Source organism: Mauremys mutica, chromosome 2 (genome assembly GCF_020497125.1).
Source record: "Mauremys mutica isolate MM-2020 ecotype Southern chromosome 2, ASM2049712v1, whole genome shotgun sequence".
Classification (NCBI taxonomy): domain Eukaryota; kingdom Metazoa; phylum Chordata; order Testudines; family Geoemydidae; genus Mauremys; species Mauremys mutica.
The window spans coordinates 243,764,528-243,791,035 of NC_059073.1; the positions used below are offsets into that span (position 1 = coordinate 243,764,528).

At 42.9% G+C, this 26,508-nt stretch overlaps 1 protein-coding gene across 13 annotated transcripts in view; it reads left to right on the forward strand.

Moving 5' to 3' along the window:
• Positions 1-26,508, forward strand: part of THSD7A (thrombospondin type 1 domain containing 7A) — a 549,183-nt gene that overhangs the window by 470,693 nt on the left and 51,982 nt on the right. For all 13 annotated transcript variants that reach the window (XM_045005791.1, XM_045005789.1, XM_045005783.1 and 10 more), the window contains 3 exons: positions 16,878-17,056; positions 20,897-20,902; positions 21,582-21,715. In XM_045005791.1, coding sequence (XP_044861726.1) covers positions 16,878-17,056; positions 20,897-20,902; positions 21,582-21,715 — 319 coding nt within the window. The remainder of the gene's footprint in view (positions 1-16,877; positions 17,057-20,896; positions 20,903-21,581; positions 21,716-26,508) is intronic.

Genomic DNA, 26,508 nt, shown 5'->3' on the forward strand with positions numbered 1-26,508 from the left:
GTCCCAGTTCACTCCCACATCTGGCAATTCCATCATCTGTGTCTCTCTCTCTGTCTTGGCCTCCCCCAACCCCCTGCCTGCCCACATTCCCCTTTCCCCTGGCTCCTTCTCCCAATTTCCCTCCCTGGTCACCTCAACTGATCTCTTTATCTCCCCATCCCCCCGTTCTTTGTCCTAGTCTCTTAGCCCAGCCAGTGCCAGTTCTCCCACTGCACCCTAGCTCCTCTGTCTTCCTCTCACATCCTTCCCCTCGCACCACTGCTATTCAGTCCCAGTTCCCTACCTTCCCTCGGCCCCAGCTTCCAGTCTCCCTGCTCAACCAGTCCCTAGATCCCAGATCTAGTCTCCTTGCCCAGGCACTCCTAGTTTCCTTCTCTGTCGGCTTCCAGTCCAAGTCTTCAACCAAAGAGTCCTTGTTCAAAATTAATCCTCCTGACCCTCTTCCTGCCTCTTGTCCCTTCTGCATTTGAATCAGGCAGCTTCCTACTCCATGCTGGGTTGGAGGAGGGCGTCACGAGAGAGAGCTTCTCTGCTCTCAGTCCAGACACCCAGACCCAGCATGTCCTGCAGAATCTCAGAATTACAGGAAAGTCCTGTTGAGCTCCGGTCTTGAACATGACCAGTGGAGGTGGAATCTTCTGGAAATTTAGCTGCTGAAATCTAAGAAAGTCTGTACTGAGCTTGCTGTTTTTTTGGAGGCTTATAATGTCGCCAGATTTGGACAGATTTTCACTGGGATGACAACAGGCACATCTCTGACACAAAGGCCAGCCCTTGCTAAAATTCTAGTCCCTGCTCTGAAGCATGGGGTTACTAGAGATTTCAAAGAAAAAGTTGCCAGCGTTTTTTAACATGGGCAAATTTTTCCCTAGTGTTGTTCTTGGAAATAGTTGAACAGTTCTGGATGAAATTTTCCAGAACAATTTAGCCTGAGGTACACAACAAGCTTGGAAAATGTAGCCCAAATGACAAAGAGCTGGTAAAGTCTTAAGCAATTGAATACAGTGTTATATAATGGGAAGTATCAGGCAACCTTAATAAATACCAGCCCTGCTTATCATTATATGTTCCCTGATTGTCCTATATTCAGTGCCCCATGTATTCTGCAATTCTGTGGCTGCTAAATTTGCCATAGAATTCACCCCTTGCCCTCGAAAGACTCTCAGCTTTCATTTTGTTGAAGTTGTTATTCTAGCCTTATAGTTGCAAAAATAACCCCAAAATTGGAACTGTGTAAAAACCAATTCAATGGTCTTTTCCTTAGCACACAGCCTGGAACAATAGGTCTGTGAACTGCCCCATGTTCCCTCCAATTCTATGGCTGTGGAATTCAGAATTTTCTCAAGAGGTTAGGTTCCCCCGCCGAACACAATTTTCCATTTGGTACTGTCATTTTGAGTACACGGGGTCTTGTGTCTATGTATTATACACAGTAATTGATGTCAGAGATGTTTGTTTCCATAATCAAATATACTGCTTTGTTTTGAAAATGTTCATTATAGAACAGCTACAGCCCATGGCTTTGTTTCTTATTGCAGTAAGTTTAATACCACATCAAAGCTTTATTAAACATTTTCATGGAATCAAAGGAATTAAAAACTGGAAAAGACTTATCCTCAACCTGTTCTCAACTGGTTTGCCTTGCCTAGTTGCAATTATTCAAGATAGTGTCAGAGGGGTAGCTGTGTTAGTCTGGATCTGTAAAAGCAGCAAAAAATCCTGTGGCACATTATAGACTAACAGACGTTTTAGAGCATGAGCTTTCGTGGGTGCATCCGACGAAATGGGTATTCACCCACGAAAGCTCATGCTCTAAAACGTCTGTTAGTCTATAAGGTGCCACAGGATTCTTTGCTGTTTATTCAATATATTCATCCCTTGCGAAACAGCCCTTAAGAAGCTGTTCTAGCTTAATAGATTTTACCACTGACCGAATGTTCTTGACATTCAGCATGTTTTTTTTCTTTTCTCAATTTCATCCTGTTACTCTTACTGCAGATTTGGAATCCCTCTTTTGTGTTCGCAGCCTTGAAATACTTGTGGATCTTTATCATATGCCTCAATTGTTAGTTGGCAAACCTACATGTTTGCTTTCTGTTCTTTTATTCTTTCTTCATAAATCAGTGTCTCTTGGCTTTCGTTAATCTGGGTGCTCTTCTCTGAATTCTTTCCAGTGTGTTTACATCAGGGGTGGGCATAGCTGCGGGGGGGACAGGAGAGCAGGGGAGGGGCCGGGGGCTAGCCTCCTCGGACGGGAGTTCAGGGGCTGGGCAGAACGGTCCCGTGAGCCAGATGTGACCCCTGGCCCATAGTTTGCCCACCTCTGGTTTACATCCTTCTACTACAGAAAGGCCTCAAGCTGTATGCTGAATCCTATGTGTGGTCAGGTCTCTCCAGCTTCATTTAAGAGCTACATTATCATTATCTTAATGATGTGATGCATTGACAGAAGCAGGTGAGACTCACACTGGAGCTAACCCTGCATTCCTTGTGCAACCAGAATTTCCAATGACCTCACTGTTTCAGGTGTGCAAGAAATGAAGTATTTGCACTGTAGGCTTCCCCAGACTACTACTACTACTATTTATCTTAAACTAGTGCCTTCGGGATCCCATTGTGTTAGGCACTGTACATACACATAGGAAGAGACTGTTCCTTTTCCTAAGGACTTACATAATTTATTGTCTACTTTCAGCCTTACTTTTTTCCCCAGTGTGTACCACTAGCAAATAGACTGCTATATTCCTGCACTCACAAGAGGATAAAATAAACTTTAGTAGGCCTTTTCCATCTCTAATTGCTATATATGTTTGTCACTTCTATTGAATATCTGTGTTGAATTAGCATTTTATGTTGCAGTGTTTTGGTTTATTTTTCCCTAGGTGTTTTAGCTAGTGCTTTTGAGGTTGAATCTCATTTTATGTGTTGCCCATATTTCCAATTTCCCTTAAGTCCCATGGTATAGTTCTCATGTCCTCTGTGGAATTGATGAAGTCTTGCAATTTAGTATCATCTGTGAATTTTAATGTGCTGTTTACTCCTTTTTCCAGAGCATGAATAAAGATGCTAAATGACACCAAATCTAACTGAGCCCTGTGGCATCCCATTGGGCAGCACTCACCAGCTTAATATACACTGCAGCTTCTCCTCATTCTTCGTAGTTCTTCAACTTTTGTTCTATTTCGACTCATTTGACAGTGCCCATATCCAAACTGATTTGAGCTATTTTTTTTTCCTGTACAGGTAGGTTTTTTTAGGTAGTGTATCAAATACTTAACTGAACTCTAAATACGGGACACATTTCACATTATCTTTATCCACTTATTTTGTAATTCAATCAAAAAAGCTACCAGGTTTGTCTGGCATTATTTGCTTTTTATAAACCCCATGTTTGCTTGTGATTCTGTTATCTCCTTTGCAATAATACAGAACTTCACTGACAATTAAGTTACAATTTTTGGTTAAATTTCAGTAACAGAGGACATAGGTAGGAGACACAAATTCTGTGCTCAGTTCTGCATAGGATCTTATATTGTGCCCTTCTTTATTTCACTAGAATATCCCAGTCTGTTTATCATGTAGGGAACTTCTGAATGTTTTCTTGAGAAGAAAAAATGTGTGGAAACTGATCAATCTAAGGGTGTTTAACATCTTGCTGTGCCAGGCAAAGTGAAGTGTTTCTGAGAAGGGCTTGGTTGTGACACCGATGGCTTGTATGTCTCCTCACCTAGTGGGTCTCATCCTCTCCATCAGGCCAAGAAACAGGAGGGACAAGAAGCCATGGAGTGACTAAGTTAGGAAAAATTGGATGTGGCCTCATGCCCTGAGCAGGAAGAAGTAAGCTACAGGGAGAACCAGGAGAACCATCCATTCTTTGCGAAGAGGAAGCCCTAGTTAGCACTTCTTAGGGTGGGCAGGAGAGGTAGGACAGGTCTCTCCTTGGAAATGGGAGGAGGACTCAGGGAGCCAGGAGCAGGTAGGACAGTGCAGCTTATAGTTTGGGGAAGGGAGAAGAGGAGAGCAAAGAGAGTCTAATTGTCTGGATATACCACAAGAAGGACAGGAGACTTGTTAAGGGTTTTAATCAGGCCCCAACTTTATTATATAGATGTCTGGGACTACCCAGCAGATAAAGTGTACAGTGCAGGCAAATCCATGCTTATTCAAATAAATTCTCTGGGGCTTTCACCAGGCCCCCTTTGTTTACTGCATGCTTATTCACATCATTTCTCCGGGGCTTCCACCAGCCCCACCTTTGTTTCCATCCAGGTCCACCAGCTGACCCATGGCTTGGACCTTACCATCTACCAGCCTCGCAAGAGGCTTAAGGAGGGCTTTGAGAACTCGGGGGGGGATTGTCTCCCTGCTGTACCAGAGTCCCTGAACCCTCTCCCCCATTCTGTTTCTTTATCCAGTACCTCCTTTTAAGTCCTTTACCAGGCCATTTATCTGGTCACTGGCTGCCCTCCCTATGGAGTACCTGCACTGGACATCCACCCAATATTACAAAATAAGTTGTGACACGTGGTCTACCACCTTTTCTATTCACCAGAAAAGGTCCATCCTCGCACCCTCATGCTCCACCGAAGCCAATTCTGGTGGTTTGGGAAAAATTCCTTCCCAGCCCCCCTTTAAAAGGGGCGACTAGTGTAATGCCCACAGCAGGTCCAAATCCAGCCTGCCATTCACCTCCACTTGCTGGCTACTAGAGGAGGGAGGGTGGGTGCTGGCTTCCTCACTGCTTTCACATAGAGACTTGCCCCACCTAGGTTTCGTGCCTTTGTGCACATTCCTGGGGGGGGGGGTGAATCATTGCTGCAAAGTTGACCACCGAGCACCTTTTGAAGCAGTTTCTGACCTTCCTCTCCCTCCCGAAACCACAAAGCAGAGCTGTCCTTCTTTGGGTAAGCCCACACAAATTCTGCCGCACCTTTAGTTGTGGTGCAGTCATTTTCTCAACTCTCATTTCTTTATTAGAAGCCATTGACTGGACATACTTTAGTCCAGGTGACTCAGATTGAGGGGTCTAAGTTGACATGAAAAGAAGGACCAGGGAAGCATGGTGTTGAGTAAAGACTTAGAGTAAGGGTAAGTTTGTGGGTTCGAGGTAGTAAGTTATGGTCACTCATGAAAGTACTATGTCCACAATGCTTACTGTAGATCAATATCTGTGTGGAGAGAGACAGCGAGATTAAAAGAGAGATTTTTCCATTTCTCTCACTGTGGACGTAGACCCTCCTTTTTCTAGTTCTCTGATCTCTACTTGGTTTCAATATTGGTTCCAGTAATTTGCTGGGAAAGTAGGAAAATATAAAGTGCAATTGAACGGCAGCCTTTTCTTTACAAAACACACAATTGCTTTTTGTAGCCTATCTCTGTCATCATTGGTGTGCATTTTAATTTGAGGAAATAACATCAACAACTGAACACATTTTTACCAAAGTATTATTATGGTTTATTTAATATAGTAAATAGCAAATGCAAAATCCCTGTGTGGCTCCTTTAAAGTTTAAATTATAATTGAAACAAAAAACTTGTAAGAACAACATAAGAATGGCCATACTGGGTCAGACCCAAGGTCCATCCAGCCCAGTATCCTGTCTGCCAACAGTGACGAATGCCAGGTGTCCTAGAGGGAGTGAACCTAACAGGTAATGATCAAGTGATCTGTCTCCTGCCATCCATCTCCACCCTCTGACAAACAGAGGCTAGGGACACCATTCCTTACCCATCCTGGCTAATAGCCATTAATGGACTTAACCTCCATGAATTTATCTGTTTCTCTTTTAAACCCTGTTATTATCCTAGCCTTCACAACCTCCTCAGGCAAGGAGTTCCACAGATTGACTGTGTACTGTGTGAAGAACTTCCTTTTATTTGTTTTAAACCTGCTGCCCATTAATTTCATTTGGTGGCCCCTAGTTCTTATATCATGGGAACAAGTAAATAACTTTTCCTTATTCACTTTCTCCCCACACCCACACCCACACCCACACACACACACGCGTATTTGTATCCTGATCATGAAAAGCAAAGAGCTACTGTACTGCATGTGAACCACTTTATTTATTCTACAGTACTGCATATAAAACACTTTATTTATTCTATAGTATTTAGTTTGTCTCCTTCATATAGTAATTGATTCCTGACCCACATAAACTGAGACATGTTCTCTTATGTAGGGAGTCAACATGCTAGCATGGCAAACTGTTGTACATTTTTTTTATATAGGTCATATTACCCTTCTTAATTCATGTCAGTTTATTGTTAAGACCTTAGGCACAATCAACCAGTCCTGGATAGTTTGTCTGCTGCCTTATTAGTGTGAGATTATTTCCCCCTTTAGCATTAATTAAATGAGATGCATTGATTTGTGCTGACTCCACAAAGCAGTCTATGGCTACAAGGCTTATGCAAGGGATTATAGAGGAATATCTGTGTATCAGTGAATATCTTTTCCAACATCTGTTGAGAGTATTTATGTGAAGCAAGGAATTTCTTATTGAACTGCTCATGTGCCTGATAGCCAAATTTCAAATGTTATAAAAGTGTCCATGTGATCTCAGACATAAATTTATAACTTGCTGTGTCCACTTCTATCAATTCTTTTTCTCTATCTTTTCCTTTTTAAACTACTCTAGGGCAATATATCTATGAAAGGAAAACAAAGAACATAGAAATGAAGATTAAAAGTTTTTTTGTTTTTCATTAACCATACCTTTATAAAACACATTATGTTCTTTCCATGGCAATCTCTAATCTAGGTCTCTATCTAATACAATGCTAGTGTACTTGCATCTTAGCACTTAAGTCTATTATAAACACTATTGGGGCATGTATTTTACTTTTCCATATGCTATATGTAAGGTACTGTATTTGATACAATTTGTGTTGGAATATGTTGCCTATGCATTTGTAACATTTTCTATGTGAACATCTTTGTGGCCAGGCAGGCGTATTGTTGAGTTGATGCTGTAGTCATCATCAAGAAATTCAAAAAGAGGTGCTTAGTAAGTATGGTTTGAATAAATGTACCTGCATTATACATTAGGGCAGATGGAAGCATTATCCTTCAGCTTTAGCTCAAATACCGGCATAGACATTGCCCTTGACACTGTATTTGATTCTAAGTCTAAAAATAGCTGCCAACAGTATGTTGTAGCCAGGAGCAATTTGGCAAGTACTAGGCAAGAGAACAGTTGTGGGATAGATTGTTCTTGCTCATACACCTTGCTGCCTTCTCATCCTCTGCCACCACTAGTGCAGTGCCAAGATACTCTTTCTGTCAGTGGGTCAGACTCAAGAGACATCCATCAACCCAGAGAGCACATGAAGCCTGTATTTAGTCCTCCAGAGATAGAACTGCTGATGCAGAAGATCACTAAGTATTAACAGTTGTTCTTTGGCATTGAAGTCTTGAAAGGTAATCCTGAAAATAAGAAAAAGGACACGCTGTAGTGCAATTTATCATTCCATGGGATATTGTGACAGAGTCAGAAATATAAGCACTCCTGGACAAAGAACAAATACCTTTTAAAGCCAGGAGAAATGTAGACAGCTGTGCTCTTCTCTCAGTCCTGGAAGATCAATTCCAAGAAAGATATACTTCTACAAATTATATAGCATAAAAACCTCTGGTGCCACAATTTCTCTCTTGGAAGCAGAGGGCAGTACTTGCAAGAAAGAAGCAGGATAGTTGTACTGCTCTCATGCGTGGGGTAGTACCTAGCTAGCTGCTCTGTTAATCTCCAAGTACTAAGTTTTTAAGACATCCATAATGATTCCAAGCTACAGCGCAACAAACTCAACCCAATTGGAGTCAGACTTTACATGCAGACATCAGGACTTTGTGAATAGAAAGAATCTGAAGTCCACCTACTTCGACTGCGTTGTCATCAGGCAAGGGATGAAGTCCACTTAAGTCTGTTGTAAGAATTGTCCATCATACCCTTAAATGACTTTTTACTTGGTGGTCCAATTGGCTTGGGGAATTGGTCATGGGGCAAACTATCACCCCTAAGTTTGAATCCAGGTTGGTAGTGGCTGAAGGACATTGCTAGTTGATGTTGGTTCAGTGGTGAACATGAAGTTGTTTAGTAATTACAGTCCAGTTCATAGTAGATGGATGTCCACTTCATAAACTCAGAATTTGCTGCATGATTAGATCTCTTCTCAGTTCCAGTTGCCCTTTTCTGAGAAGAATCTACATGTTACTTTCCAGCCCTGTCTACATATAAGTTCTCCATATCTCTAATCAGCATCAGTTATCTTCTCCTAATTTTCTGATATTTTTACAGCATGGTGAAAATTTGCAAACATGAATGACTAAACCTAAGCAACAAACCACAGTTTTTTCAAAGGTACTGAGCATCATCTGTTCTGACTGACACAAAGGCCTGGTCTACACTAGGGGGGGTCGAACTAAGGTACGCAACTTCAGCTACACGAATAGCGTAGCTGAAGTCGAACTACCTTAGTTCGAACTACTTACCCATCCTCACGGCGCAGGATCGAAGTCCGCGGCTCCCCCGTCGACTCCGCCACCGCCATTCGTGGTGGTGGAGTTCCGGAGTCAGCGGGAGCGCGTTCGGAGTTCGATATATCGCGTCTAGATGAGACACGATATATCGAACTCCGAGAAGTCGATTGCTACCCGCCGACCCGGCGGGTAGTATGGACGTATCCAAAGTATATCTGCACTTGGAGTGTCCGAAATAGATTGCGGTCCATTAAGCTTGGTATTGAGTGAGGAAAAACAGGCAGGACCAGAATAACAGTGAAAAGCCAAGTGGCTGCGTTTATTTGGGGGATAATTACAACTTGGGCCGGGGGAGTAGGCAACTTTGGCTGGGATGGTATCAAAATTACAAACACACCCCAAAACACAGTAATAATACACTTTATACTGCTCACCACACCACACCAAATAGGCAGACACGCCAATCTTACAAGATAGGAATCGGGTTCGTCAGGGCGGTACCCGGTGCAACACAGAACAGAGACCCACGGGCCACTGCCTCAGCCACCCTTGCTTTCACACTAAGGGTAACCCAGAGTGTGGTGCGGCTGCAGCTGGGCAGATTCCACTCACTCAGACCACGGGGACGGGAACCCCTTGGTCTGCTAATCTCCAGGTGGAGACAGCTCCCAGATTCATTCACTCTGGACAAAGACAGAGCAGTGATTCACACACATAAAACAGTTTGCAATTAACAATTTACTAACAACTAGAACAATTATACAAGCTAGCTAAGCAATTGTGTAATTCTGAGCTCATTAATACAATCCTGATATCCTGAGTAGATACTTGGTACTGAGTTAGGGAGGGGAAAAACAAGAGGCTAGATAAGCTAACTGTCAGACATCAAAAAGCAAATATCGCACTCCAGGCGCAGCTGACCAGCAGAACAGACACCAGAAGCATGACGAGCTGACAGGGATCGGGTCCAAACGACAACGAATCCAAACGATACGACACGAGCGCGCTTTACCAGGAGGAGACCCTGGCCAAAAGGGTGATCAGGTCCTTCAGCTAACACGCGGATGCTCCACACAAATTTTGGGGGGGAAACCTAGTTTTATTGAGAGGTCTCACTCCCTCGTGTCGGTATCTGATTGGCTCCCTGGTCCCTCCTCCCTCCAGGCTTCGAGCTGTTGCCACCCCACGTTAGCAGGATTTGCACACGGCACACTGGAGTTGACAAGTAAACAAGCTTGACCCTTAGATGACTGGGTCCAAAAAGAGCGGGAAAGTGAGTCGCTGGGCAGGATTAACCTGACCTTCAGACGACCGTCCCAAAAAAAAACAGGTTGCCGGGGAGAATCAGGCCTTCACACACAGAACTAGCCTGACCTTTAGATGGCCCAGCAGGAGAGAGAAAAAACAAAAACAGGAGAACATACACAGCCAGTGTTGCTGGGCAGGAGTGAGTCTCTGCCCTCTCCTATACAACAAGAACCTGATCCAAGATGGAGGCAGTCCTGTCCTTTTAACAGGACAAGATGGCCGTGGACCAACAATTGGCCATTCAAAGCCATAACTTCGCATCGGATTGTGACAGGAGCTGTGGGTGTAATCCCCATCTTAAGCAGACATACTTGTGCTAGCTCTCATTGAGCTAGCACACTAAAAATAGTAAGGTTGTAGCTGCAGTAGCTTGGGGATCAGTGAGCAGTGGCACAGGCTAGTCGCTCTAAGTAGAAACCCACCTGAACCCCATGGGTACATGCTAATGGCAGCTAGCCCGTGCCACCACTGACCATGCTACTGTGGCTACATCCTTAATATTTTTAATGCACTAGCTCAATGAAAGCTAGCCTGAGTACTTCTACTCAAGCTCAGAATCACACCGCCACCTCCAAGTGTAGATGTAGCCTTAAAGTGGGAGTCCTGGGTGCTCTGCATCTCTGGAAATCATCCACTTCAGGCCTGATTCAGCAAAGCTCATGCCTAATTTTAAGCATATGAGTAGTCTCATTTACTTCACATAAATATTTTGCTGAAACAGGGTCTTGTTTAGGTGTTTAAATATGGAATTAGTTGCCTAGACCCAAGTTTAAAATTGTCCTTTTATAAACTAGGTAGCTAACATTGGGATATTCCAAGTGTAGGAAACTTGTTATCTCTTTGGCTTCATAAAGCGTGGTTTTTTTGTTTGTTTGTTTGGTTTGTTTTGGGTTTGTTTTTTTTTGCTTGCATTACATTGAATATATTTGTACCAATGAAGTAAAGAAGGGAGAAGGAAGAGAGAGATGTGCCTGAGCAACATTTGAAAGCACATGTCTATGTGAAACATGCAAAAATGTGTAGGTGGTGATGATACGCCTTCAGAGATGCATTTGATGAAAAGTGGCATAAGAAGACTGGAGAATAGAGTAAAATGAATCATTTTCTACAGGCAATTTATCTAATTTAATCTTCTCTGGTCACATAAATATCTGCAAGCAGATTGCAGTTTCCTTGAATTTATTATTTGTAACCATTTTTTCAACATTTTTATTTAATTATTTATTTTACCGCATGTATTAATCACAAATGATTCTCTATTAGTGTTCTGAATATGAGCTGTGATGAGTGTGCAAGATAAATCTGATGATAATGTGCAGGCCAGAAGGAGGGGGATGCCAAGAGGTGGAATGGAGCTCTGCAGAAGCAAGTCGAGGGGAGCTGGAGGAGATCATGATGTTGACGGCTGCTCCTGCATAGGTCCAAAGGTCTCCGGTGACCTAGCCCTGGCTAGACACTGGGTCGGCTGATGATTCAAGATGAAATAGAGAAGGAACTGAGAGGAAGAAAAGATGCCAAAGAGACTAAATTAGTTCAGCAAAGACTTTCAGATCCCAAATTTAGTTGGAGACCTGTGATTTTCCTTTTAAATATTTTTGAAAATTGACATGATTTCCAAAGACTGTAATGCCAAACAATGTGATGGCCTCCCCATACTTACTTCTCTTTGTCTTTTATTTTTAGTTGGGAAAGAGGTTCTTTTGTTTGTTTCCCTACTTTAGGTCAGGAGATACCTGAATCAGCTCTTGAGGCATAATTTTGTGTGTGTGCTTGGCAGAAAATGCTGTTTCTGGCAGGATGTGTTGTCTCCATTTCTTTCTTCTTCTGTTTCCACTTCTTCTCTTTCTGTTTTTCTTTCCTATCTCATGTCTGTCTTTCCCCATTCAGTCTGTCCTCTGAGCTCTCTTATTGCCGCAGAGTGAGCTTTCACTGCCATGTAAGAATGTGCATTGTCCACAAAGCCAACCGGCTGGTGAGTGTCTTGTCTCTTTGGAGACAGTGGAGTTGGTAATTTCTGTGAGTGTCCAGTGACAGGGGCTGGATACTGCAGGGCAATGTTCTACAAGGGGAGTCAGAAACTGAAGTGCACCAAGCGTTACCTGCAAGATTAAATAGGGGCTGGCAGAGTCCTGAAGAGTTTGTTGGACTGGCTAATGCACTGGAGTATCAGGAGCTGTCACACAGTCTAGTATCAGCAAATCTCTCTCTCGCTGAGGCAGAGGGGTAACAAGGTAACTTACAGTTCTGGTACCCTGAGAAAGTATCACACCCACCTTCTGCCCTCCTTTGGCTGCTCTCCTTCCCTCTTCCTTTCATCCCTGTCTGTTCTTTCCTGTTTTCCCTCCTCTGTCCCTCTTTTCCCTTTAATATCTCCCATGTTGTGTCTCGCCTCTGCAGTCACTTTGCCTCTTTCCCCCGAACATAAACTCCATTCATTCCTTGGAAAGACCTTCAGTCTCTCTGTTCCCTTTAGAGAACTCTTTGCACCTGGAATGCTCCTTCCTTTCCCCTCTTTCTGCTAATGCTGGGGATCCATATTCTGTCAAGCACTCTTCAATCTCCCACCAGTGGCTGGAAGTCTTCACTCGCTTGTTCCCTTCCTCTCTTGATAATATTTTCTCCTTGGTGACTCCCTGCTTTCCTCCTCTACCCTTTGGTGACAACAAAAACCCTCCTTCTCCCATATCTCCAATGGCTAAGAGTCCTCTCTTATTCTCTACCTTCAGCTCTTGTTCAAAAGTCCCCACTACCCAATTGTTCCAGGGGATTTGTGGGTGCTGGTGCCATTGCTGGTGGGGAGGCAGGGTAGAGGCAACTCTTGTAGAGAAGTCTCCATCAGCACCGTGGACTTGACTAGCCAGGAAAGGGCATCCTCTGAGTTGGAAGACAGACTAAGAAGTGTAAAGAATTGTAGTGCTTTGGTTACACAAACTTTTTACATAGTGTTAATATGGTAATTTGCCTACTAAATCCTCCGTGAAAATATAGTAAAGCATTTCAGGTATTAGATACAATTATGGCTTTATTGCATTGTGATTTAAAACATTTCATGTTGAATGGTGCAAGCATATTGAGATTTTTACTACGTTACATCATTACAGGCTATTATGGTACAGATTCATTTGCCATTTTGGGGGATAATTATACTTTTTAAATACAGTTGAAAGTAATTGAAATGTCTGACTTCCATAGAATGTTTTTGTCTGATATGCCATCTAAGTGTAAAATTGAAAACACGCTTCTTGTTGTGTTTTTAGCTACATACATACAATGTATTCCATATATTATCCCACTAGAAGAATTCTTTATTTTCCTATTTTGTATCAACAAACAGGGGAAACAAAGCTAAATATGTGGTAATCTGGTAGGTCATTTAGGAAAATGTGTTCCCAGAAGTTTCCTTTTCGTATCCCAGTAACCGCTCCACACACAAACCCCCAACCTTCTACTGGTATTTTGTGGCACTCGCATCTGAAAGTCCCTGAATCTGTGACTGAGACAGATGGTGAGAAATTGAATCCCTTGAGTTACAATCAGGCAAAGTTAAAATATTTTGGAGGCTTATCCTAGAGTCTCAATAAATGAGCTAGTTGAACTACTTTAGAGTGATTTATTGAAGAGATCTGCTGAAAAAAGTGAATAATTTATCTAAAATGAGATGAAGTTGTTCCTCCCAGATTTTAATTGGGGAGAGAGAAACTTAACAAACACTAAAACTGAGTGTTACTGGTAAAAATAGAAATAGTTTTATGTGGGCAAAATTATGTAAAAGTAATGTTGAAACTAGTGTAGATAAAAGCTTGCATCCAGTAGATTAGGATGTCAATAAACTCAACCTTAGAGATATAAAACAACTCCTCATGTTTTAATAATGAGCCAAAAAATCCTGCTAGACGGTTATTTTCTCTCTTAACTTCCTTGTCATGATTCATTTCAAACTGCAATATTCCAAAATATTGAAATCAGATGTCTGGCTTTACATTCCATCTTAAAGTGCTCGTTGCATCCTGTAGAAGATTAACAATTTGATTTTATGCATTAACATTTAGTGTAGGATGGAGCTTTGAGGTCAGACATGATCCATAATCGATGTCACCCATTCTGCTGCATGGCAATCCATACCACTGCATATCATACGATTTTCAAAAATATGTCTAAAACAATGTGCCTTTCATAAAGAATCATTTGGTCAGTCAGTCAGTTCAATGTCAAAAGTTACTTAATAAACAAGTTCATAATTCATTTCTGTGAAGTAGTTGACATCTTAAAGATGATACATTCTCTGAAGGACAGCTCTACATAGATCAAATTCAAGACATACTCTGTATAGATATTTAACCAGCTAGCAGTTCCAAGCAGATGCAAGCTATAGAAAACTAGAACCAGAATTCAGAGTTTATCTGAGTGTACAGGTAAAATGTGCATATTCCAATTGTACAAGGTTTTTTTTTTTTTAATTTCTACTGCACCTTGTGCTTAACATACATTGCTGGAAAGTGTCTACAAATACATTTGGAAATAAAATGTATCAAACGTTTCTGCATGTTTATATTGCACATAATTGTTTGGTGTTAGTTGCCTTCAGAAAAGATCTTGGCAGAAGACAGTTCACTCAGAGTTCAATTTTTTAAATAGAGTTGCTAACGTCACAGCATGCGGAGGTGGATAAAAAAGCAAAGAAACAGCTAGGATGCAAAAGGAACGGGAGGGAAATTAATACTAAAATATTACAATGCAATTCTGTAGATAAATAGCATACTCTTGCTTGGAATATTGTGTGCATTTCTGGTTACTCTTATCCAGACCCAAATTGGAAATGAAAAAAGTAGTGTGTTGTCTGGTTGGTTTTTTGCCCACAAGCCTGGCTCCACCTACAAGACAAGCTAAAATGAATGTCACTGACAGTAGATTGTCCAGTTGCTCACAGTGTGATCATGAGCATGCTCTGCTTGGCTGTTGAGGCTTGGCTCCCTCTCACTGGGTTTGGATGCATCCAGGGGCAGAGGTGGAATAAAGCACATGGCCCCCAGAATCATGTGACATGACATCTGAATCTAAGGGTGGGTTTTTTTGGGGGGGGAGGGTTGTTTTGTTTCTTTGGTCATAGTTGTAAGAAAACTTGACAACATGACCTAACTGTGACCAATGTAATGATGTCTACTTGGGTCTGCACATAGTGTCTCACTGCATCCTCTAGAAGCAAGATGAGATGATCCCACACCAGTCACCAGAACAGGCCAAGCCCCTTCTGCTCTGGTGGGACTCAAATGTCCCATAGGTTCCACTGTTTCCCTCTGGCATTTTGGCTTCATAGGTCAAACTGCAAGTAAAGTAAGTGTATCTCAAGTGCCACTCAATTGTAGTATTAAAATGAATGTACTGCACATTTCATCATCATAAGAAAGTCCCTCTCCTTCCTTATGTGCTTTGATGAGCAGTGAAATAGATAAGTGTTGACATTTAAATTATCATCCGTCACCTGAGTTAGCACCCTTTAGAGATGAATAGAGTCCACACCTCTTAGAGTTAGTATTTCAAGCTCTCTACAAATTCAGGCTGCCATCACTGTGTCTGTTATTGTCGAAAAAACTGTTTGTTTCCTCAGAACCATAATGGCTACAGATATATCTTTTAATGAAAGCTGACATTTTGGAGAACAAGATAGAAGCCTCAAAAAAAATAAAGGAGGGGGGTGCCAAATTGTTGACCTAACATGACCCAATGCCATTCAAGCCTCACTCTTATCTCAAAAGGATAAAACAGAAATAGAAAGGAGTTCAGAGAGGAGGAATTAAAATTATTAGAGACCTGGAAAACTTCTATTTGAAAAGATATTGAAAAGCTTGGGGATTGTTTAGAGAGTCAGTTAATAAAAGGAGACAGTATAGAGGGAGACAAAATAATGAATAGTATAGCAAAGGTAAGTCCTCACTAATAATACAAAAATAAGGAGACATTCAATGAAATTAAAAGACAATAAATGTAAAACTGTGACCAGCCTGCTCTACCAATGGTATGAGAACTATCTCACTTACAATACATAAATGATTCGTTCCAGCTGCATCTCATCATTTTATTAATTTGTCGGTTTTTCAACTGTATGTAAAATAATTTTCATTAAAAAGTCTACATTTGCCAAGTTATTACACGTGGAACCGGAGATACTACCATAACTTACACACACACAGACACACATATATCCAGTAGATTAGGATGTCAATAAACTCAACTATATAAAAAAAAAGTGGGGGGAATAGTCCATATACATTCAGGACATCTCTACAGTAGCGGCACAGTTATGAACACTAACTTTTTATGGTTCTTGCTGTAAATGTTAATATAAACCACACACATAGTATAGGTCTAACATATTCTGCTTTAGAAGAAATACATTATCAGTTGTTGCATTGATTTAGGAATGGTATCCTAGTTACATACCTCTAAACATGCCCTCCTTCCAGTTTCTCAGGATCCATGAGTTACCAAAACTAAGCATTTGCATTCCCCTTCAGAGTGATTACTTTGTGTATTAGTGAGGGCAGATGGTTGTTAATCTGCAAATCAGTAATGTGGCTGACCACTCTCTCTTTCTAGCCTTGAATAAGTCATAAGATATTAAGTTTACTAGTTCCAAGCTGATAAGACACAAGTCTTGTGGTCCAGTTTGTTAGACTGTTAACATACACATAACCACAGCGGACTTGCTTGATGCAACTATGTAAGGGTTTGTAACTCATCTGTGTGGCAGGATTTTTTAACACATCTATCTATCATTTCTGCAGCATGAGACTAATGCAGTGTCAATTACACTCTAGCAGCTGTTAGAATGTCAGACTGTGGAAATCTGGTGAGAACAAATTCTAATCAGATAATATTGAGGATCCTCAGCTGTTATTTTAACACAATCAATGGGGGCATGTGTCAATTTCCTGCAGAATTTAATTTAGCCCAAATGATAAAGAAATCTCTGCATTCACCCACTTCTGTCAAGTCAAACTTTGGACACTTGAAACAAACTAGACTGAGGTGCCAGAGAGAAGTGGCAGAGCAACATGCTGAAGAGATTTTGCTTTCATTTCCATTCTCTTAGGTTACATTGAGGAAGCCTGCATTATTCCATGTCCTTCAGACTGCAAGCTCAGTGAATGGTCCAACTGGTCTCGCTGTAGTAAATCCTGTGGGAGTGGGGTAAAGGTTAGGTCTAAATGGCTCCGTGAAAAACCCTACAATGGTGGAAGACCCTGCCCCAAGCTGGATCATGTCAATCAGGTAAATCCAGTTACTTTTCTTTGCTGATATATTCCTTTATTTCTGTGTTGACAAATTGTATTACATATATAAAGTCAGTGAAGAATCCTTCCCTTCTATGTACTTCACATGCTGTTTGAATTGAGTAATAAGGACTGGCACTGGTGGAAGACAGAAGGTCCTTATATGCAAAATTAGGGTTAGGGTTTTTCTCTGTGGATTTAAAAAAAAAAAAAAAGTGCATGCTATATGCTGTATTACAAAGCCAAAACTTGCAAGGCCCAATTCTGCCTTGATTTTCATCAACTGCAGACACTCATCACCTTGCAAGATTATCTCTTTTTCTTAAACATACTGCTGAAGAGCTGAAGTTCTCATTATTCAGAGAGGGAGGTTGAACTACACAGTACAGGAAATTCCCCTCCTTAATTCAAACACTGCCATACATTATAGATAAAGTACATGCAAAGTAAGCAGCCCATAAAGAACATCAATTCATTCTGTTCAGTATCCTCCTCCTCCATTTGAGTACATCATCATGAGAGCTGTGCAGTGAGGCAGATATTTTGGTATAATATTAATACCTGGAGCTAAATATTAAAAATACCTGCCACTTCTTCACTAAGGAGGAAATTGCTCTCCATTGTAAAAATATCCTGGGATCCAAACTCTGTGTCAGACTGATAAATGTTGTAATTCTGAGTCTGAAAAATAAAATAATCCCCCCAAAGCCCCTTTAAAGGGCCTGGTGGCATTCCTCCAGTCCTGCCTTTCTTTCTTGTAGATACTCCATGTAATCAGTGAAATCGTTATGTTGGCCTGTCCTCTTTTTCACCACCTCCCCCCATCACCACCACAAAAAAACAAACAAAACAAAAACAAAATCAAAACACCAGAAATATTCAAAGTATCCACAGTGTGATTCTTGTGTCCTCCTTAGCATCCTATAGCCAAAATTGGCATCCACATGGTTTTTGGCCTTCCACGTGCACTTGTTTCAAAAAAGATTGATTGAGACTGAAACTGGAACGTCTAACTGCCTGGGTGTTAGAATCCTTCCCAGGGCAGCAGTCAGCCAAATTGATCTTGGGGGTGCCTCACTAGGGTCTCATGGAACTGTAGGTGTCTGGATACAAAACACTGACACAAAGCAGGAAGCTCTCAACAGAAAGTTTTTAAAAATAAGTTCTGGCCTTGCCCAGGCATGTAAGAGCTGCTGCGTGTAAAGTTGTTGGGTTGGGCAGTTTTTAGAACTGCCTTTTCAGGTTTCTTGTCTCTCTTCAAATTTGATTTATATTCATCTCGCATTTGATTTAATTTGCATTTGTGGATAGTATGTTAAATGGCCCCATATTCATCTCCATAAATATTCAGGGGGGGGGGGAAATCTGGCCATTCATATTCGAAGAAGATGCACGTTATTAATACCATCTTATTGACATTTTGTCAACACAGAATGAAATGGTGTGTTGATTTAATGTTTCTACTTAAGGGTATATCGTTAGTTCTAGTTTAGAAAGTGTTTAAACTATAGCTAATAAACTATGTTTATAGTTCACTTGAACACAAAATGCCAGTTTCAATGAAGGCTGTGTTGGTTTGGAGGAGCATATTAAAACTGTTTGAAATCACAGAAAATACATTATAATAGGAACAAATTATAAAAAAGTTTATGAAAAAAAATCTCTTCCTGCTTGTAATATTCATGTGGCACAATATTTCATAATAAGATCTTCAGGATGTCAGAGGAGAAGTTGCTATATTTGTATTAGAGAACTCATTTTTTGTATATAGCACTGCTGCCCTCTACTGGTATATAACCTAGGATCTTATTTGCTGCAGCTTTATAGCTGCTAAAAAATCCAATATTAAATTACTATAATAAAGGTAAAATTGCAGTCTGATAATGCATGGGGAAGAGGCTGTGCCATCCATAAAACTAAACGTTTGTATCCCTTAATATTAAATACACTTCACTGTAAATCCTTAAGTGTGGAAATCCCACAAACCCATCCTGTGCCAAGGACCAAACAGATGCCCAAGGCTGTTTGTTTAATCCACACCTGATCCACAGCTCAAAGAAAATCGACAGAGCAAACTAGCACATTATCATATCAACACTTCAGAATGAAAGGCATTTCCACTTGAAAATAATATTTTGTAATATAAAATGTAAGGGTTAGATTTTGCCATTGGTACCTACCAGTGTGCAGAGTACCATGCTACAGCTGGAGATGATTCAGCAAGAATTTCCACTGTGGTCTCCCAGAAAATATACCCATAGCTACACCATCCTTGGAGAGAATGCAACATGCTCAGTTCTCCAGGCCAGATTCCAACCCTCAACACCACTCTTACAAGTAGCTGGCACACAGGGTTGTGACTAGAAAGGCAGGGCCTGGACTCCACACCCATGTTGCAAGGTGGGAGAAGGGCACCTTGCCCTATTCCCTCCGGCACGTCCAAGCAGGAACTGATCACAATCTGGCCCTTAATCTAAACCTATTTTCATTAATAAATGATATTTTCTAATTTAAATTATTTGCAAATATATCCATATATGTCGACTGTCCCATTTAAAGGGCAAATGTAATAAAACCATTAATAGTTTTTCTGCTCTCTCCATCTTAAAGTATCTCATTTGGGGCTAAAAGGTGTGTCCCTATTTCTTTTTCCTTGAATATCCTTATTTATGATTTTCTCATATTGGCAGAGGTGTATGCACAGCAAATTCGCTCATGGAGAAAAGTGTGATATATGGATAAGCAAATATCTTAAATTACCTGTGGAGCATGAAATTGTGGAAATTAACTTTTGAAGATTTATTCTCTTTTCCCTAAGCATCTATAGTTAAAAAATTAAAATGATCTGCACTGCTATAGTGAAGGTTTTCAGGTGATAATTCTGGGTCCAATTCACTGAAAAATTGTCTCTCTGGCTTTCAGAGAGTTTCTGCTAGAGGCAGATCCCAGTTTGCTGGGGAAAGTAACATCTACCTTTTCTTTGGCTTCAGTGATTCTCTACCTCCCCACCTACCTAGGCAGGCATGGAGTCCATGACTATGTTGACCTCTAAGTGCTTAATATCAGTGACAGTCACATAAATGCCAATACTGTCAAGAGAACTCCACTAACACCTGGAACGCAGGCATGGGCTCTGTCTTGGCTGACAGGTGCATTGCTGACAACAGCTAGAGAGTGCCATATTGAGATTCTCCTTTAGATTTCCTAGTAATGTTGGCTTTAGCTTTCTGATAGCAGATATATCAGACAACTAGAGAAGAGCTTTTATTGGCAACTGGTTTCAAATATTGGACACAAACTTAGGACTGACTAAAAAGATTTTAAAAATGTGTGAAGGATGAGATCTTTGTTACTTTCTCCACCTTTCTACCCATCCCACGCTACCTGGCAGTACAATATTGATAATATATAAAACAGTCTTCCATTCAAAACCACTCAGGAATTTCTTCAGTCTTGGAGAAATTGAACTCCCCAGCCTGTAAAGAATCGATACCCATTGTAGGCAGAGAATAAAATAGTTTAACCATGTGTTATAAACAGTGTGAGGAAGAGGTGAGCATATTTGCACTAGTTCTCCATCAAGGTGATGTGCAAAAGAATTTTTTTCTCTTAAATGCTGACTTCTTACAGAATGTGTTAGTAGAGATACAAGAGGGAAAGCTATGTCTTATCTGGCCTACGTGGTGAGGCTTTCTACTTGGTAGAGAGCATAGAAGGTTGTTTTTAACCAATGAAGCACTAAATGTACACCATTCAAATATCTGCGTTTCGCTCACTAACTAGTGTTTCTATTTATCTTCGGTTGTCCCCTTGGGTTCATGGCAAATACCTGCTCCAGGCTCAGGTAAGAGTCTCTAAAATAGATACCTAACCTTATAATGTGCTTCCTGACCAAGTTCTATAATGTATGCACTGTTTGGCCTTTTCTGTAATTGTTCTTTAAAAAGATACATGTGATGGTACATAGGATGCTATTTTTAATGTACCTCAGACTGTCTATATATAACATTCCAATCTTAGCATGATATAATAACTTTAAGGCTTCACAATTAAAAATAGTTTAAGTTGAGGGGCCAGATTATGCTCTGATATACGTTGGTGTAATTTAGAATCCACCCTCCCCAAACACACCAAACATCCACAACTAATAATATTAGGTGGAGGGAGTGTAAAGCATAAAAGGAAAGACTGAGGAGCAGGCTGGCTTCCCTATTAGAGCAAAGTTAAGGCTGTTGTGTGTGTTAGTGGTAATGGTAGAGTGCATGCATGCTGGTGTAGAAGAGTGTTTGTACTGTTAGGGATTTAACTTTTCATTTCCTTGCTTTGGTGTGAGGTGTTTTATGTCTGTTGTAACATCAACTGTCTCACAACCTACTTGTACATGTATTCAGATTAAATATATTTGTTATCTTTACAAAATAGCAATAATGTTTGTGTTGCTGCTATGTCAGAATGACAGCTCCTGCATACTTGTCATAGTTGCATACCATGTGCAGCAAACTTACACTCTTTGTGGATTCTAGGTATATGAGGTGGTCCCATGCCACAGCGACTGCAGCCAGTACATATGGGTTACAGAACCCTGGAGTGTCTGCAAAGTGACCAATGTTGACTTAAAGGAGAACTGTGGAGAAGGTGTGCAAACCAGGAAAGTGAGGTAAACAAAATGCAATCCTTCTCTTAAAAAACAAAACCAGAAACCCTCACCTTTAAATTAGGACGGGATTAAAGAAGGAAAATTCTATAGAAGAGTATTTTGACAAAGGTATTTTCACAAAAGTTTGTCTAAGGAATAGCAAAGAATCCTGTGGCACCTTATAGACTAAGGGTACGTCTACACTACAAGACTATTTCGAATCAACTTAATTCGAATTTGTGGAATCGACCTTATGAAGTCAAAGTTGTGTATCCACACTAAATACAGTAGTTCGACTGTGTGAGTCCACAGTAACGGGGCCAGTGTCGACTTTGGAAGCGGTGCACTGTGGGAAGCTATCCCACAGTTCCCGCACTCCCCGCTGCCCATTGGAATCCTGGGATTTCCCCCCAATGCATGCTGGGGGGAAAAAATGTGTCGAGGGTGGTTTTGGGTAACTGTCATCATTGAACCGTCAATCACGCCCTCCCTCCCTCCCTCCCTCCCTGAAAGCGCCTGCGGGCAATCTGTTCGTGCACTTTTCTGCTCAGTGACAGCGCGGGCGCCACAGCACTTTGAGCACGGATCCCGCTGCAGTTATGGCCGTTGTCAACTCCTCGCACCTTATCGTCCACCTCTTCCACAGTCAGCTGCTGAGAAATAGGGCTACTTTTCAATGGTGCTGCGAGCACTGGTGGACCATGGGGGACGTTTTACCAACATCAACGTCGGGTGGCCAGGCAAAGTTCATGACGTGCGTGTTTTCAGGAACTCTGGTCTGTTTAGACGCCTGCAGGAAGGTAGTTTCTTCCAGGACCACAAAATAAGTCTTGGGGATGTGCAGATGCCTATAGTGACCGTCGGGGACCCAGCCTACCCGCTAATGCCCTGGCTCGTGAAGCCCTATGCAGGCGCCTTGCACAGCGACAAGGAACTCTTCAAGTACCAGCGAGCAGTGAGCAGCGTGACCTGTGACTGTTCAGTTTCTTTACAGAGAAGCTGAAGCTGCCCCTGTTTCTTTACCAAGTGACTGTTGACTAGCATCTGCAGTTACATACCCCGCCCACCCCGCTTCCCCAACTTCCAACACACATTTAAAAATAAAATACATGTTCCACTGTAACTTTACAAAGATTTCTTTATTGATGACTTTGCATTACAGGGTTGAAACTGGGACACGGACTGTGCTGGGTAGGGTGTGCAGTGATGTAAAGACCGCCTGTAAACTCGAGGAATGACAGGCTCCTGCTCCCAGAGCAGTCTGCAGTGCCGGACTGGATGTTTCAACGGAGCCTGCCATCCCTCCTTTTTGGGACTCTGTGTGCGTGGGCTATGTGGCCTTTTGGTGGGGGAGGACGGATACAGATTCCTCTGCTGCGTGGCTCTGTGGTCCAGGACAGGGACCGTTGCATGAGATCTGTAACCCCCCTCCCCCGCTACAAAGCCACGTACCCCCCCACCCACACAGAACCTGCAAACCACCTCCCATACCGACCAGGGTGCGTACTGACTGCAGTGTGTGTGTGACCTGCTGCTGATCCTGCCCCCATGTCTGTACCCTGATAAAGGTGATTGTCCTGTCAAATTACCAACCCCCTTCCCGCCTTCAAACACAGTCTCCTCTAAAAGAACATGACGGATACAGTAATTAACGGAAAAGTATTTTTTATTATCAACTAGACAGTTAGGGGATGAAACTGGGATGGGGGCTTGGGTGAGGCGGGAAGGAAAGGACTTCTCAAAATTTAGGGTATGAGAGCTTTTGGGTACTTGAGCACTCTGCTGGGGTGCAGTGACAGTTTACACGGCCTCTGGCGCCCCTCCTTCAGGTTATTTTGGGTGAGGGGGGTATGGGACTTTGTGGCGGGGGAGGGCGGTTGCAGATACACTGCAGGGGGGCTCTGTCCTCCTGCCGGAGGTCCTGCAGAACATGCACAAGGCGCAGGAGCATGTCCGTTTGCTCTCTCATTAGTCCAAGCAGCGTTTGAGTCGCCTGCTTGTCTTCCTCACGCCACCTCTCCTCCCGTTCGCTGTGTGAGCGCTGGTACAGAGAGAGGGTCTCCCTCCACTGGCTCTGCTGGTCCGCGTCGTCTCGGGAGCACCCCATAAGTTCAGCGAACATCTCGTCCCGTGTCTTTTTATTTCACCGCCTAATCTTTGCCAGCCTCTGTGAGGGGGATGCTGTGGCGGGTCTGGAGACAGTCCAAGCTGTGTGATGGGGAAAAGGGAGTGAATTCCTTGCCAAGATAAATTTTTGCGAAGAATGAACACAGTCTAGTCTGTCTCTGTGAATTCTGGGTTGAGATCCCAGTGCCTGATGGGGCAAAAACCGTTTTCGCGGGTGGTTCTGGGTAAATGTCGTCAGTCATCCCTTCCTCCGGGAAAGCTACAGCAGACAATCATTTCAAGCCCATTTTCCCTGGATTGCCCTGGCAGACGCCACAGCGTGGAAACCATGGAGCCTGTTTTGCCTTTTGTGCCTGTCACCGTATGTGTACTAGATGCCGCTGACAGAGGCGGTCCAGCAGCGCTACACAGCAGCATGCTTTTGCTTTTGCATGACAGCAGAGATGGTTACCAGCCATATTGTACCATCTACCACACCATAAATTGGTAATAAGATGGGCATGGTTACCAGTCCTTTTGCACTGCACCATTTGCTGCTGTCATAAGTGCCCCTGGCTGCTCTTAGCCAGGGGCGCAAAAGCCAAAATTGGGAATGACTCCCTGAGTCAATCCCTCCTTTTTGGTATCTAAAAATAGAATCAGTCCTGCCTAGAATATGGGCAAGTGTACTAGAGAACCACTGTATCAGAGAACCAGAGAGCACAGCTGCTCTGTGTCAGATCCTGCATAGATTATGAGCTGTATGCTATTCACAGGGGGTGCTCCTGCAACAACCCCACCTGTTCATTCCATTCTTCCCCAGCCTTCCTGGGCTACCATAGCATTGTCCCCCCACTTGTGTGATGAAGTAATAAAGAATGCAGGAATAAGACACAGTGACTTGTTAGTGAGAAATGAGTGGAAGGCAGCCTCCAGTTGCTATGATAGTCCAGATAGGACATTAAGGAGTGTGGAGGAGAGGAGCCCAGCATCCTGCTGCTAGTCCAGGGGCAATTGAATCTTTTCTTTACACATGAAGGGTGGGGGCTGATGAAGCTCAGCCCCCTGTTGCTATGATGACGATGGTTATCAGCCATATTGTACCATCTACCAGGAAAAATTAGGGCCAGGCGCCCTTGATCGACCTAACGGATGGTAGTCTGCATGGTTACCAGTCCTTTTGCACTGCCCCATGTGCCAATAGGCTGATGATGACGACGGATACCAGTCGTATTGTACCATCAGCCATCCATAGCGTGGGGGGAGCAAGGATGTTGGTGTTGAGTGCTGCACCATCGCGTCTATCTGCAGCATTCAGTAAAGATAGGGTGACATGTAAAAGGGTCAAGAGAGGATTGTTTTCCCTTTCACTTCTGGGGGTGGGTGGGGGGCTGCGTAAATTGCCGAGCTATGCCCTGACCCACCGCGGACACTGTTTTTGACCCTAGAAGCATTTGGAGCTCAGCCAAGAATGCAAATCCTTTTCGGAGACAGCAGGAACTGTGGGATACCTTGCGTCCTCAGTCCCCCCTCCCTCCATGAGCGTCCATTTGATTCTTTGGCTTTCCGTTACGCTCGTCACGCAGCAGCATGCTGAGTCTCTGCTATGCCGTCTGTCCGGAGATTTTTTAAAAATACTTTGGACCAGGCGTAACATTACAGTAATTCCCCTAATTAGATGCAGGAGTCTCCGAGCGAGATCACCCTGAGGACGGCCACTGAAGGAGATAGAGAGCGCATGCTGCGTGAAAGCCAGCACAAACCAGGGCCCTACGCAGCCGTGCTCGGGGAGGCAATGCTCCCTGAGTACCTCATGAAAGCCTCGCGCGGAAAAGTGTGCTAGCACGGAGCACACAATAAGGCAGCTCTCCCCAGGAACCTCCTGCGGAGGCTTTTCGATTACCTCCAGGAGAGCTTCGTGGAGATCTCCCAGGAGGATTTCTGTTCTATCCCCATATATAGAGAGACCTCCTTTTCACATACTTCAGATTCCTGTTATATTAAGAATAAAAGTTTACATGGTTAAAGCACTTACCGACTGCTCCTTCCCCTGATTCAGGATCCGGGTTAATGGCCGGGGAGGGTTGGTAGAGGATCTCCGTGACGGTGATGAAGAGATCCTGGCTGTCGGGGAAACCAGCGTTGTAAGCGCTGTCGCCTGCCTCGTCCTCCACAAACCCTTCCTCATCTTCCCCGTCCGCGAACATCGCCAAGGAACTGGCCGTCGACACTGTCCCATCGTCAGAGTCCATGGTCACTGGTGGGGCAGTGGTGGCAGGCTCCGTAGCGTCCGTTTGCCGCTTTGATTTTTTGGTAGCCTTGTCTGGGGTCCTTTATTTTCACACGGCACTGCGTTGCATCCCGGCTGTATCCTCTGTCTCTCATGGCTTTGGAGACCTTCTCGTAGGTCTTTGCATTCCGTTTTTTGGAGCGCAGCTCCGAAAGCACAGACTCCTCGCCCCTCACTCCGATCAGATCCAAGAGTTCCCGGTCAGTCTATGCTGGGTCCCTCTTTCTATTCAGAGATTACATGAACTCCTCTGCTGGAGAGCTCTGCATCGCTGCCGGTGCTGCTGAGCTCGCCCCGATGTCCACCCACGAAATGAGATTCTAACTGTCCAGACAGGAAAAGGAATTCAAATTTTCCCAGGACTTTTCCTGTGTGGCTGGTCAGAGCATCTGAGCTCGGACTGCTGTCCAGAGCGTCA